General features: G+C 52.7%; 1 protein-coding gene across 2 annotated transcripts in view; it reads right to left on the bottom strand.

Moving 5' to 3' along the window:
- Slc12a5 (solute carrier family 12 member 5) overlaps window positions 1–14,814 on the bottom strand; it is a 38,345-nt gene that overhangs the window by 2,552 nt on the left and 20,979 nt on the right. For both annotated transcript variants that reach the window (XM_040732989.1, XM_040732990.1), the window contains exons 10-24: window positions 14,552–14,650; window positions 14,344–14,401; window positions 11,210–11,384; window positions 10,551–10,669; window positions 10,144–10,242; window positions 8,908–9,027; window positions 8,493–8,597; window positions 7,214–7,382; window positions 4,896–5,091; window positions 3,390–3,559; window positions 2,898–3,029; window positions 2,045–2,152; window positions 855–977; window positions 563–762; window positions 219–233 (exon numbers count right to left, since the gene is read on the bottom strand). In XM_040732989.1, the coding sequence (XP_040588923.1) occupies window positions 219–233; window positions 563–762; window positions 855–977; window positions 2,045–2,152; window positions 2,898–3,029; window positions 3,390–3,559; window positions 4,896–5,091; window positions 7,214–7,382; window positions 8,493–8,597; window positions 8,908–9,027; window positions 10,144–10,242; window positions 10,551–10,669; window positions 11,210–11,384; window positions 14,344–14,401; window positions 14,552–14,650 (1,888 nt within the window). The remainder of the gene's footprint in view (window positions 1–218; window positions 234–562; window positions 763–854; window positions 978–2,044; window positions 2,153–2,897; window positions 3,030–3,389; window positions 3,560–4,895; window positions 5,092–7,213; window positions 7,383–8,492; window positions 8,598–8,907; window positions 9,028–10,143; window positions 10,243–10,550; window positions 10,670–11,209; window positions 11,385–14,343; window positions 14,402–14,551; window positions 14,651–14,814) is intronic.

Raw genomic sequence — 14,814 nt, 5'->3', positions numbered from 1 at the left:
GTTAGCCCAGGCCAGAAAAAGCTAAGTCTGGTCACCCTCCCAGCCTGAGTCGGGCTGCCCAGCCTGGTGCTTGCCGGCCTGGGACCTCCCTCAACACCAGATCTGTCCAAGCTAGGCCATTTAGAGGCCCCAGAGGACAGGGACACCCCTTGAGGATTCCATGGAATAGATACCCTGGAAACCTAGGAGAGAAGATGGAAAAATGGTAGCGCACTTACAAGTTTTCCCACTCCCTTCAGGAAACACAAAGAGAAGCAAAGAGAGAAAGAAAAAGAGGGGTCAGGAAGAGGTGGTGCCGCTGAGCCCACATCGTCTGCCCTGGGTGAGCCTGTCCTCACTCTCACAGCCCCCCCCCCCGCCTCTCTTTTCAACACCTCCACTTGGGAGTTGGTTCTGACCCTTAACCATCTAGCCCAGCCCTGTAAGTCTCTGTCTGAAAAAACAAGGCAAGCTCTGCCCTGGATCATGACTGCCGGAGGAGGACTCCAGCTCATTTTCCCTGCCATAGTAAACAAGAACTTTAGGTCCACCCAACCCCGAGCTTCAGCCCCCAGGCCCATACGGCTTCATGCTGAAGAAGTCCTTGATGCCCTCGGAGGAGACAGGACTGGGGCCTTTGTTCTTCTCTGCCACTGACTTGTCCTTGGTCCAGGTAAGATGCACCTTCTCTGGGTCTGCCTCCCCCTCCCCCTCAGGCTCCTCCCCTGGAGATGGTGAGCTGCTAGGGCAGCTGGGAGCATTCTGGTCATGGATCAGCTGCACCTGGAGGAGGGGGGAGTGTTCAGCAGGCGATTCTTTTGGTAGCCAAAGGTTCTGTTCCCACTCGCCAGAGCCAAATCACACCAGCCACTCACCTCCTCTTCTGGCTTCTCCTCACCGTCACCAGCTGTCTCTTCAGGAACATTGAGGCGGAGTCGAGTGTTGGCTGGATTCTTCCTCCGAATGGAGCCCCGAGACTCATCTGTGATGCTCTGGATCTAGGGAGTGACATAGGTTGATGCCAGCTCTGCTGGGGGTCACCACCCACGCCCTGCCAAGAGCCATTACCACAGCTGAAGCTCATCCAGGTTAAACGCATTCCCGAGTGGCACACATTGTGAAAATAGTACAGTGCCTCACGACCAAACACCTATTACACCGCTGGCCCGGCCTCTGATCTCCAGAGCTCAGACCTCCCTGCCGTCAACAACCAGCAGGCTAACACCTGGCACAGCAAGGCTTGAGCCTAGCACTATGGTCCCGTGTCACTCCGGTTACCCAGCACAAGCCATCACTTCCACTGTCAGCCTGGATGACACCCCATCCAAGAGCCCGCTCACTTCCCTGAACACGCATCAGCCTCATGGGGGAAAGAGCAGATTCTCTTCACCTGGGAGACCCACAATCACAGCTCTTCACCCTCACCTACAGGACCTGCCACCCATTCCCCCAACAGCCTGACCCCCACTTCTAGGCGCTCTGTCCACAGCCTGGGTAGCATCCCTCCCTTCCCCCAGGGGCTCCACTCCCTGGAGTGGGTCTTTTATCCATACTCCACAAGACCAGGGACTGAAACCTAAGAGCTCTTCCCCCATGGGGTGCTCAGCGTCCCTGCTCCTGAAAGCCTTTCACTCACACCCTAGGAGGCTCGCCCCTGACTCCTACCCAACATCCACGTCTTTAAATATACATCTGTTGCCCACTCTGAGAGTCGTTACATGAACCCTCGTCTCCCACGCTGGCAGCCCACACCCCCTGAGAACTCGTCATCCATGCCCATTTAGCATCCACTATTCTCCCTCAGGCCTACAAGTCTCCTACAGAGGAGAAAGTCTGTCTGGATGCCAAAGTCCCTGGGAGGGGGGCTGGGAACATGCATCGGCCACATGTCCCACTGCAGGGGAGCCGGGCGTCAGGAGGAGGTGGCAGATGAGGGCTACTAAGGGGAAAAGAGCAGTGCTGATGGCCAGGGATGTCAGACAGAGCCTCCCACACCTGTAAAACCCCACGTTCTGCAGCAGCTCGTGGCTGAGAGCCCCACCGTGGGGGGGGGGGGGGGGCTTACCTCCCGCTCCCGCTCATTCTTGGTCAGGTGCATCTGCTTGAGGATCTGTGAGCGCTGCTCCATCACCAATGTCTTCTCGTAGGTGTACGCTGAGATGTCACTCTCATGCTGTGCACAGGGAGGAGCACAGGACTTGGAACTCAGGAAGGCCAAGGTGGGAGGCGGGGCCCTCCCTCCCTCCACCTGCACCTCCCTATCACACGCCCTAGCACCAGGTTGTAGGAAGCAGCGCCATGGCCTGGGAAAGCACGCAGCTAGTTCCCCGTGCACCCAACACAGAACCAAGGATGGAAATGAAGTGATGAGTGAGTTGACAGATTAATTGCCTGAGTGAAAGCAGAAGGGGAAGAAGTTTGTGAAAAGAACGAGAGATGAAGAACACACACCTAGGCGAACGGGGTGATAAGTGGAAGGCTATGTGGCCAGGTTAGTGAGCACAGCCGGAGGCATGGACACACCGAGGAGGTAAAGAGATAGGAGCTGGACCGTGCGCCCACCAGGAGCAGGCCAGGCAGTGGCCTGCAGGGTTTGAGCTCTGACTCAGCCACTCACTGTACTGTGCAGTCAGTCACTACACAGTCTCGACAGTGTGGCTGGGAGTGCAAACGTCTAATGTGTGTGTCTCATTAGAGGCCATGAGAGTTCCTGCTTGCCAAGTGCACACACAGTGTGTCAGGGTGAGCATGCTTCAACATGGCAGTTACTCGGAGAGAAAGAAGGCTAGCTGGATGAACTCTTGGATGAGCTAAGGGGTGGTCCCAGGAAGGCAAGCTGATGGGTCTTGGAGGAGCCCTGACTGGTGCTGGGGCCAATAAGAAGGAGCTGCAGGTGGGGCTTCTGGGCGCTCACTCACCATCTCCACCACCTCCACCTCTGCAGTAATGCGTAAGTGGTATAGAAACGTGGTCAGGTCTTTCTTCATCTGGATGCTGTTGTCGTCCATCTGGGCCACAGTGAAGATCCGCATCTTACATTTCCTCCAGACCTGCAAGGATCAAAGGCAATCCAGAAGGGTCCAGCCAAAGGCAGTGAGAAGACCCATGGCCAAAGTGCCCACCCCTTCCCCCACTGGCTCCTCCCACCAAGACTCTATCTGCAGACTGGCCTGCTCAGGTCTGAGCAGTCTGCACTAAGGTACCACTTCCCTGTATGAAACATCCCCTCTCCTTTGCAACAGCGTACTTGTCAGGTCGGCACATCAGTCCCCAACACCCCTGATAAGGGGGATGATCAGAGACCCCAGGAAGGGCGAGCACGGAGGCTGGCCAGAGCACTGAGCTTGCCCATGGATGTACCTGCATGCACACACGGCCCCCCCCCACCGCAGACATGCGTGCACACAGACCTTATGATGACGCAGCAGGAAGGGCAGTAGCATGAGCATGCCCCCATCGTGCACGATCCACCACACATCGATGCTGCCCTCGGAGAAGCGCTCAGGGTTCCCAGGAAACATGGAAACATTCTTGGTGACTAGCAGGGCCAGGTGGCCTGCTGTGGTTTCCCGGACCAGTTCTTGGAAAGGCCAAAAAAGAAAGGACCAGAGGGCAACAGTGACCAATCCTCCTGGTGCCCAGGAAAAGCCACAAGGTCTCCTGGCACCCAGCACCCACCACACTCCATCTGACCTTGGCCTTGGACTCTGGTAATCAGGGTAGCAGCATCTACCTGGGCCTCGTCCCCTACTGGCTATTTGACTGTAAGAAAGTACTTCAGTCTCCTGGTCCTGTTAATCCCCACCTGTTAAATGACCAGTAGCACCCCGTTCTTTTTTCTCTTGTGTGTGTGTGTGTGCATGTTCATGTGGGCACACATGTGTAGATGTATAAGGAGTACAGGCATCAGCCTCAGGCAGACTTCCCTGTTCCTCAAGAGCCATCCATCTTGATGGGGTTTTTCATTTGTCTTTGCTGCTGTCTGTCTGTCTGCCTGCTTGCTTGCTTGAGACAGGACTCTACTTGACCTGACTGGTTCAGAGCTCACAGAGTAGGTGGGCAGCTGAATCCCAGGAAGTCTCCTGTCTCTGCCTCCCCAACACCAGAGACCTCTGGATTTCAGGATCAAACTCTGGTCTTCATGATTTCATGGTCAGCACTTTACCAACTGAGCCCCTCTCCAGCCTACGCCTCTACGGATCATTAAGATGCCATCAGAGGGTGGGATGGCTCAGTGGCTAGGAGCACTGATTGCTCTTCCAGAGGCCCCAGGTTCAGTTCCCAGCATCCACATGGCAGCTTACACCTGTCTGTTACTCCAAGATCTGACACCCTCACACAGACAGGTATGCGGGAAAAACATCAATGCACATCAAATAAAAATAAAATAAATTATAGAAAAAGAACCCATCAGAAGCCAGGCAGTTGTGACACATGCCTTTAGTCCCAGAACTTGGGAGGCAGAGGCAGGCAGATCTCTGTGAATTTGAGGCTAGCCTGGTCTACAGTGAGTTCCAGGGAAACCCTGTCTTGAAAAATGGAGGAAAAAAGCCCACCATGAGTGGCCTCTGCTGTTTCAAACATGACTTCCTAGGTTTGCTGTGTGACCCAGGCAAATTCCTCACCATCTCTGTCTCAGTCTCTCACCAACATGCAGGTGATAGTGCCTGGCACTCAGGGAGGTGAGAGCTTTAGAGAAAATCTCCACTTACCTGGTACAGACCAGAGCTGAGACACAGACCCTGACCACAGTGACTCCGAAGCTGCGGCTGCCACCCTGCCCTGTCCTGCCCATCTTCCTCCCAGGGCCTGACATAGAAGCTAACATGTGGCATCACCTGACTGTGCTCAGGAAACCCTCAGAAGGCGAAGCAGCCCAGGGCCAGCCCTCCACCCCGACCCCGCGGCATCAGTACCGATGAAGTTCCTCCATGTCTGGTGATCCTCCTTCTGCCGCCAGTTGCGAGGCCAGCCCACTAACACAGTGTTGTGTTGCAGCCCACCAAGACCCCCAGACTGGATGAGGTGGGACACGCCATCACGCAGGTTAGAGGAGATCACTACTTGACAGAAGCCCTTCACCTTCTCGGCCTCCATCAGGCGTCGGATAGACTGTGGGAGATGTATGTAGTAAGGGCCAGCCTCAGACACCCTGCGCTGGCTGGGGCTGGGACTCACAGGCTCCTCCCATCTTTCCATCCCCTCCTCCCTCTCTCTGTCCCCTTCTGCATCTGTCCTATCTTCCTGAACCTCAGTTAGGACCTTCTCTGACTCTAGGACCCACACTGGCACCGCACCCCATCACGGATGACCCGCCCCACGCCCCACCCCCTGCTGTTACTCATTCTTGCTCAGCACACTCTCCATCCATCCCCAGGGCCGCCCTGGACTCAAACGCCACCCTCCCCAGAGCCCACCTCCATCTAGCCCACAGTTAAGCCAGGCTGTTCTGCGTGACCACACAATGCAATGATTTAACAAAAACCATAGGCATTTTCAGTGCACATTTAATCTGCACTGAGGGTAGGAGTCTCATCACTCCCGTTTTATCAATGAGGAAATCGAGGCTCAGAGAAATTAAGATTCGCTTAAGGACAAGCTGCTAATGTGAATGACGATTCAAGAGCCAGGAGACTCATTTCAACCACTCTGCCCTCAACCACTGACCTGATGTCTAACAAATAGAGGCTAATTCCCATCTCTGCCACCTCCCGGCTACGGCCTTGCACAAGTCACCTAACCTCTACTCTTATCGTCCGTGGGGGGGAGGGGCAGTTCCACTTAGGAATCAGGAAAATTACACAACTTGATTCATGAAAGAGCTCAGGACACTGCCCTGTATCATAGCCCTAATGTGTCACATTGCTCTGTCCTTATTAACCCAGCGCAGCACTCAACAGGGCCGAATGGGTTTGGAGCCTTCTGCCTGTGGCCTGTGGCCTGTGGCTATCTTGTTCTGCTCTATGCCTAGCCTAGTGTCTGGTACCCAGCATGCTCTGGGCCAGTCCACACTGAGTTGCCCTGACCAGTTGGGGCCTCCAGCTCTGAATCTTGATAGACTGGTGTGAACAGCTCGGTGAGGCAGAAACAGCAACTGTCCCAAGCCATTAGGGTGCCCCTCCCCGGCTCACCTTGTCTCCCTTGGGGTCCCTTTTCTCTCTCTACTTCCAGCTACAACCCTGAGGGAAGATAGGCCTGAGTCTTAGGTGGAGCCCACTTCCTCCTCTGCCCACTTGGGTTCTAGATACTTCTCGTACAGTTCATGCTCACCCAGCTGCCCCATTTACAGTGGCTCTGTGTGTTACTTTGTGGATATGACAAAAGCAGGTGACCCAGAGCCAGGGGCATGTGCAAATCCTGGCTAGACTTCCAGCCAGCCGTGTGACTTCAGAAAGCTGCCAGCTCTCTCTGGGAGAGGCTTGGCTTCCTCCTAGAAGCTCTTTCGATCTGTTTTTGTCTTGTTTAATTTTTTTGATTGGTTGATTAGTTTTTGTTTTGCTTGAATTTTAAAGCGCCTTGAAAGAGTTTCCCCTCCAGCAGGAAGAGCAGTTTCTGACTTGAGGTAAGCTGGTCTCTAAACCTCAGTTTCCTTATCCATGAAATGGGTCCTTCTGGCTCTGTCAGCCTTTGATTCTGTAGGCTGAGCTGTGTGCACACATAGGTGTGGAGGCTGGAGGTCAATGTCAGCAGTCTCCTTTAACCGGCTGCTCATTAAACATGCAGCTTACTGACTGCCGGCTGGCTAACCTTGCTGGCCAATGAGCTCCAAGGATCCCCTTGTCTCCACCCCCACCCTCAGTGTTCCAGCATCCCCAGTGCCTGGCTTTTGTATGGGTCCTGTGTTTTTTACAGCTGGGCTTCATCCACTGAGCCAGCTCCGGTGGGTGGAATTCCCAGGCACTTGCTAACCCTTGACCCTCAGGCTCCTCTTTTAAGGGGAAGACAAGCTTCAGGCATTGGTGGCCCACGCCTGTAATCCCAGCACTCAGGAGGCAGAGACAGGAGGATCTCTGTGAGTTCGAGACCGACCTGGGCTTCAAGATCTAGTTCCAGGGCAGCCTCCAAAGCCACAGAGAAACACTCTCTTGAAAACAGAATAAACAAACAAACAAAAAAAACAAGGGGAAGACAAACTCCCGAGGGACCTGAGATCCCAAAGGTGTACTGCAGGCACTACAGCAGGACAGAGACTGGCTTTGGACCCTGGCTTCCCACCTGCCCGGCCTCTGCTCACCTCCTCTGCCCGCTGGGCCTGAGGGTGGTTGTCCAGAAAGGTGCCCTCAAGGACAGAACCCACGATGGTCAGGCCCTTCCCGGCCTTGAGCTGGGAGGTCAAGGACAGCAGCTGGGGATGCACCACGTTTTGATCCTGGTCCACACGCACCAGCACCAGGAGCTGGGGCCTGAAGAGGGTGCACGGTCACGTGACCCACCACCTCCCAGTCACCCACCCTCCCACCACATGACAGACCTCAGTTTACCCATATGCCCGCACACCTGGGCCCCATCGACCATAACCTGCTGGGCCACAGCGACCATTTCCTTGAGTAGTCAGCCCTCCAACCATCTCCCACACCTCTCCATCCATCCATCCACCCACCCATCTCTCCATCTCCCCCATTCATGTATCCATTCAGCCACCCACTCATCCATTCCAGCCTTCAGTCATCCAGCAATACCCAGATGAATTTACCTACCAGGCATTATTCACTCAGTCGCCCACACGTCCACCCACCTGCTCTCCATTCACACATCCATCTATTCCCCCGGATAGACTCCCATGTGTATGTGCTTATCCATCCATCCTCCCAGCCATTCACCCATCACTTCTCCATACAGTCAGCATCATGTTCCCTCAACTCTCCATCACTTTCATAGAGTTCACCAAGCAAGTACCTATTCTGGGCTGGACCTGGGCTGACCACTTGAGAATTTACAGGCACTGTCAGGTCCAGTGATGGGAGCCCCAGGTTAGTAACATGTCCATTATTTAGACTTCCATCCTGACCCTTGGTGAAACCAGGGGACAGATGTCAAGCTGAGTGTGTACTTAGGAAGTCCCTAACCTAAGGACAGAAGGGGGAAATTCCACAAGGCCTAGGGCCCCTCATCTTCAGTAGAAACATTGTCATCAGTCTGGAGTCTCCTATGCAACCCTATCACTCTCACTCTGAAAGCAAGAGAGCCGACTCAGTGTTGTCTTTCTGCCTCGCTCTGTGCATCTCCACAGATCTGTGAGCTGGCAGTACCCCCAGAGCTAGGAAGGGGGTTGGCCATACAACATGAGTTTGAGGATTTTTTCACAAGTAATGGAATGATCAAATAGACAAGCACATGGTGAATAGATTTGGAGAACAAATGTCTGGAACTCAGTTGATCATAGTGTTATAGGAGGGGTCAGGCAAGGCAGGGTTGGAGAAAGGTACCACTCAGCCAGAGTCAGACGGATGAATTAGGTCCCTGCTCCCTTGCCATCCCACCCTGAACCCTCCCCAGGCGCCCTCACCACTCACCTCCAGTTCTTGGTGTGCGGAGGCCCTTCCTCCAGGCGCAAGAGAGCGTAGCGAGCAGCGCTGAGAGACAGGCCCCGGATCCCATCGCCCCACTCCTTCTCTGCCCTGGAGACCAGGAAGGGGATCACATGAGTCAGGAAACAAGGGTGGCAGGGGAAAACATCCCACAGATCTGGTTGTTCCAGAGCACAGCCGTCTCTCCCATGTTGCCCTTGCCTCCTGACTTAGTCAAGCTGTAATCGGTCCCTTTGAAATCACTCCTAAATCTAGGTGCTCTCTTGCATGTTTCTCAAGGCATCATCAGCCTCATCTCCAAACCTACCCCATATCATCCCTTTCTCTGCACTCCAGCCCTGGATCATCATGCAATCAGCCCTGTCTGCTCTCAGCCTTCCAGCCTCCTCCTGGCACTTACCCCCGGTACTCGATGTACTTATAGATGAGGCCAGCGATGAGCATGGCTACCAGCGCGTAATACCAGGAGCAAATGAACATGAGGGCCAGGCAGAGGCTCATGCCCAGGAAGGAGAGAGTCCTGGAAAATGAAGAGAACACAGTCCCTGAACCCTTTGCAGGGTTGATTATGATGTCTGGGCTTGGGCAGCAAGAGGAGGATAGCAGGCAAGGCCTGGGCAAGACATGGGAATCTAGATTTAAATGCCACACTGTTGTCACCCTGAGCACCTGCAGACATGGTGCTTTCTAAATAAACAAGTAGCTATAAACAGGACACTGTTCCATGTCCCCACCTGACTCCAGAGTCACTACCCCATCTAGTTTCTGTCCCTTAAACCCTGCCAGATAACTTCAAGTAGATGGGTTCATATGGTTTCTGAGACAGCGGTCCATGAGCACTGGAAGCAGAACTTTCCAGAAAAAAAGGCCAGCAGCAAGAGGAGCCCTAAGACCAAAAGCAGGTAGCTTCCATCAAAGTACATTATCCTTATGAGTGACAGCAGCACACACCTTTAATCCCAGCACTCGGGAGGCAGAGGCAGAGGCAGGTGGATCTCTGTGAGTTCAAGGCCAGCCTGGTCTACAGAGCTAGTTGTAGGACAGCCAGGGCTACACAGAGAAACCCTGTCTTAAAAAAGAAAAGGAAGTCTATTATCTCATAGTCTTATGGGTGGCCATGGGCCGGCCACCTGCTGTGAACTCAAGTTTCCCCTTGTGGGGCAAGCATGGTTCTGCCTGTCACAGAAGAAAAGTCACAGAGTCACATAGTAAGGAGAGTTTAGCCCCATCGAGAGGAAAATCCTCTCTACATCACCTACCATGCTCACCAGAAACCCAGTAGGGAGTGAGGCTATTTTTCCCATTTCCCAGCTGAGGAAACTGAGGTCCAAAGAGTCTCCATCATCAGTCCAAGCTCTCGGAGGCAGGAAGTGGAGAGTTGGGCTGTGAATTTGAGTCCATCTGACTCTAACCTCCACACTGTAGTACAAGAGGTTTAGCTTTGCAGACAAAGAAGAGATGGCCACTGAGGCTGTTTCTGACCGTGACCATAAGACCCTCCCTATGACCATCCTCGAGCTATCTGAATGCAAAAGCTGGAGAGGAAACACCCTGCTTGAGGACCTCCGATCTGAAGTGCGGCTCAGGACAGATGAGAAATAGCTCTGTGGGAAGGGGTGAGGAAATGGGCCCCCACCAGTGGTAATAGCGAAAGCGTGGCCTCCAGTTGGGCGTCCTCAGCAGCGTCTGCACCGCACATGCCAAGTTCACAAACATGTAACACATCAGGAAGAACCTAGAATGGGAAAGGGTTCAGGTGAGGCAGATGCAGGAAGATGTGCAGAAAGAGAAACGGAGACGTGCAGAGAGAACAGGACATGGAGGAAAGAGAAGGGAGGAGGAGAAGAGAGACTCGCCAAGGGCCAAGTCACATTGAAAAGCTAGACCTCACGGCACACCCTGATGTGTGAGGGCAAGTCTATACGACAGTGATGGGCTTCTGCGGCCACCGGGGAGCTTCCTGGGGTTATTAAGATGACAGTGGAGGGACCCAGGAAGAGAGGCTCATGGGGTCAATGGGTGGGTTCCAGGCCTAGCACGCACATGGAAAGGATGGGGGCGACCTCATCCAGGGAGGCGATGAGGATGCCAATCTCACAGATGCAGGCAGTCAGCAGCAGGGCCCAGGTCGGCTCTCCATTGGCTTTGCCATGGCCAAAGACCTGGGAACAGAGCAGTCATCGTGGGGGACTGAAGCCTTCAGTCTTGGGGACCAGGAGAATAGAGGCAGGACTCAAAACCAGTGAGGGGGTAAGGAGAGGTGACTGTGTTCTGCTTCCTCTAGGGAACCCAAGGGAACATCCAGCTCTCTCTGTTCTCACCCACCCTACTGCTGTCCTCCTGCAATAACTCTGAAATGAGCCCCAGAGGGAAAGAGGCTCCTGAGGGACAGGAGAGATGTGTCTGTTTGCTCTGTGGATTTTTTTTAAGAACCACAGAAAAATACAGCCTTTTCTGGGTCTGTTGCTGGCTCTGAGTCCCCAACTGCCCCCTAGGCTGGAGAAGAGCCATCCACTTTTCCTCTAAGAGTGGATAGTTTTCAGGGAACTCAGGCCAAATCCCGAATATGGCCCTTTCTTTTGTAGTGCAGCTGTGGAGCAATACCTAGCAGAGAGCTCAAGGATGCTGGAGCCCTGGTTCAGTGTCTCCTGGGCAGGGGCCCCAAAGACTGACTATTGCGTGGGGTGGCCTGCCACACTGACCTGCAAGAAGGGCACTATGCCATCCCGGGAGATGGCCTGGAGCAGGCGTGGGGCCCCTGTGAGGCTCTGTAGTCCAGCCCCACAGGTAGAGAAGAAGGAGCCGATGACAATGACCCAAGGAGATGGCCAGGCCAGGGTGCCCACCACCAGGTTACCATTCACAGCTTCCCCAAACCTGGAAAGAGATAGTAAGGGGCAGAAACATTGGGTGAGCAATGCCACCTGGATTCCAGAGCAGCTTGCTCCAGACCAATGCCATGCCCAGCAGGATGCTGACTAGCAGCTTGCCCCAGACCAATGCCACGCCCAGCAGGATGCTGACTACAGGGTTAGGCTTCACAGTGTCAAAGGAGATACAAAACCAAGTATCGTTGTTACTTCCTGTCTGTGCAACCTTGATCCTCTTCTGCTGAGAATCTCCATGAGCCTACCTCACAGAAATGGCGAGAGAATAGGAGACATAACGTGAGAACTGCCCAGAACAGGGTAGGAACACCATTTTAATACACAATTGTTAACATGATGATCCTAAGAAAATCAGTTGGCATCTCCACATGAAAAATGGGGGCTGTGGCTTCATGGTGTGCTGATGGTGTAAGAATCAAAGGGAAAGGGCCTGCAGGATGGCCTACCTGGGAAGGGACACTTGTCACACCCATGACCCCCATGGTGGAAGGAGAGAAGTGACCCCACAAGCTGCCTTCTGACATTGACATGTGCACTAATGGCACAGAGATGCACACATGCACACGCGCGCGCGCACACACACACACACACACACATACATCCATACAATAAATTAACGTTTAAAAAATAGAAAAAATCAGGCCGGGCTTGGTGTCATACACTTTTAATCCCAGTGTTTGGGAGACAGAGGCAGACAGATCTGAGTTCAAGGTCAGCTTGGTCTACAGAGTGAGTTTCAGGACAGCCACGGCCACAAAGAAACCCTGTCTCAAAAAAAAATCAAAAGAAAGAATTTTATATCAATGCTATTGTCTTAAAATGGAAATGTAGTGGCATGAGCCCCCCCGTCCCAGCCACGTGTAAAGCTGAGGCAGGAGACCTTCGTGAGCCCAGGAATCCCAGAGCAGCCTGAGCAGTGTAGCAAGACCCTACCTCCAAAAGAGGGGAGGGGTGGACTAGATGGCTCAGCTGTTGAGAGCACTGGTCACTCTCCCGCACCCACATGACAGTTCACAGACTGCCTGAAGCTCCAGTCCCTGAGGATCCAGCACTCACTTCCGGCCTCCGTGGACACCAGGCATGCAGGTGGTGCTCAGACATACATGCAGGTAAACACTCATACACATTAAATACAAACAAATGTCTTTAAAAGGTGAAAGAAAGAAAAGTAAGGGGAGAGAAGGGAGGTAGAGGAGAAGGGAAAGATGGGAGATGCTGCCTTTCCTGTCCCTGGAGATGTGCTCAAGGGACCACTGGTGAGATGCTTCAAACACCAGGCTAAGAGTGGGGATGAAGGAACTGTGGACCCTTTGGCAGCCTCATGAGAGGTCTATGACTAAATGAGATGCATGGAGGTCAAACTACTCTAAAACTGCCGGGCGTTGGTGGCACACGCCTTTAATCCCAGCACTCCGGAGGCAGAGGCAGGCGGATCTTTGTGAGTTCGAGACCAGCCTGGTCTATAAGAGCTAGTTCCAGGACAGCCTCCAAAGCCACAGAGAAACCCTGTCTCGAAAAAAAAAAAACAAACTACTCTAAAACAGTCATAGATGCAAATTCTTCAAACCCGAGTTTGATCCCTAAAATCTACAGTGGAGAGAGGGAACCAACACTTCTTCTCTAACCTCTATGCATGTGCCATGGCACACACACACACCTGCATACATGTGCGTGCACATGTGCGCACACTCACACACACTAAATATTTTTCGAGATAGGTCTCTTTACACAACCCTTGCTGACCTGGAACTCACTCTGCAGATCAGGCTGGCCTCGAACTTACAGAGATCCGCCTGCCTCTACCTCCCAAGTGCTGGGATTAAAGGTGTGCGCCACCACAACTGGCAATAAATAAAATTTTAAAGACAGTGGGAAGGAAGACTAAGGCAAACATCTCTCGGAATCTGTATGGGGTGGGCCCCTGCTCCCAAGATACCAGATTCCTTGGTGCTCACACCTTCAAAAAGTGACACAGTATGCACCAGCAGGCACACAGTTTCCGGAAGATTCAGAATCGTGTCTGGTGACTTACAACCCCAATACACTAGAAGTCTGTGGACCTGGCTGCCACACTGTATTGTTTAGGGAACATGACCATGGAAAGTCTACACTGGCTGTACTTCCAGAGGACCCAGGTTCAGTTCCCAGCATCCAGATGGCAGCTCACAACTGTCTGTAACTCCAGTTCCAGGGGACCTGACACTCCCATGCAGGCAAAACACATATGCACATAAGTAATAATAATTTTTTAATTCTACAAAAGCTGAGCTTTCATCAAATGCTTTTGAGCTGTGGTTGGTGCAGGACAAATTACAATGTACAAAAAAACCCTTCCTGCTTTTCCTCAGAGGGTTGTATGCTGAAGTCCTTCAAATGCCTGATGAAGCTCTGAGGAGAAGGAACTGCTGGACCCTGGCATTCTCGTGGGAGGACTATGATTAAAGGAGATAAATGGAAGCCAAACTACCCTAAAACTAGCAGTAATGTGTTCATTAATGTATTCGTTAATATGTTAATTAATGTATTCACTAATGTGTTCACTTGACTGGGTCACACTGAACCCCACCATGTGCTCTCTGTAGCCCTGTTATATATTTTTAAAAAAACACACAAAACCTGTGTTACTCTTTGCTTCCTTCAGAATGTTTAAGACAATGAACAATACACAGAAGTGCTAGGTGAATGAATGCATGGATGAATGAATGAATGAATGAACAGATCATAAATAAATATGTCACCATCCCAAACCAAAGGAGACATCTTTTGAGCCTCTTAAGGTTAAGTGACAAAGATAAAATATTCAATAAGAAGAAAACGAGTAGATCAACAAATATCATGGTCTCTCGCCCAGTGGCCCCTCTCTCAGGTCCCCACCGTCCTGCCAGCTCTGCTTCTTCCTCAGCCCACCCCTCCTCCAGGACAAAGTCCATTCCCCTTCCTTCACTTACTTGTCCCGCAGGACGACCCCCTCAATGCAGGCCCCGAACAGAACAACAGAGCTGATGTCTAAGGCAGAGAATGAAGGAGAATCTCTAGCATGGTGATACCCTACCAGCCACCCATCCTGAGTCACCCGAGAAGGTAGCAACCTCCATGCCACCCGCAGTACCACACACACACACACCAGGAGTGGACACACCCAGCTGTGCAGGATACAGACAGCAGAGGTGGTGGCAATGGCCAGAATGGTTCCAGTAGGGATGGATTTCTGGGCATCCCGCAGGTCTCCAGACCGGTTTGAGCCAGCCATGATTCCTAGAGGTGGGAGAGCAGTTCAGATAGAAGCCAAGGCCATTGAGGAAAAGACGCATATTGGAGTCAGGAGTCTGGTACCTCGCCTTGCCACACAAGCTATCTGTTTTGATCCTGATTCCTTCCTCGATCCCATAGGTCCCAAACAAGGATTCACCACTGCTTAG

Source organism: Mesocricetus auratus, unplaced genomic scaffold, assembly GCF_017639785.1.
Source record: "Mesocricetus auratus isolate SY011 unplaced genomic scaffold, BCM_Maur_2.0 Super-Scaffold_100028, whole genome shotgun sequence".
NCBI lineage: Eukaryota > Metazoa > Chordata > Mammalia > Rodentia > Cricetidae > Mesocricetus > Mesocricetus auratus.
The sequence above is the reverse complement of the archived record's forward strand: the minus strand, read 5'-3'. Positions and strand labels throughout refer to the sequence as shown.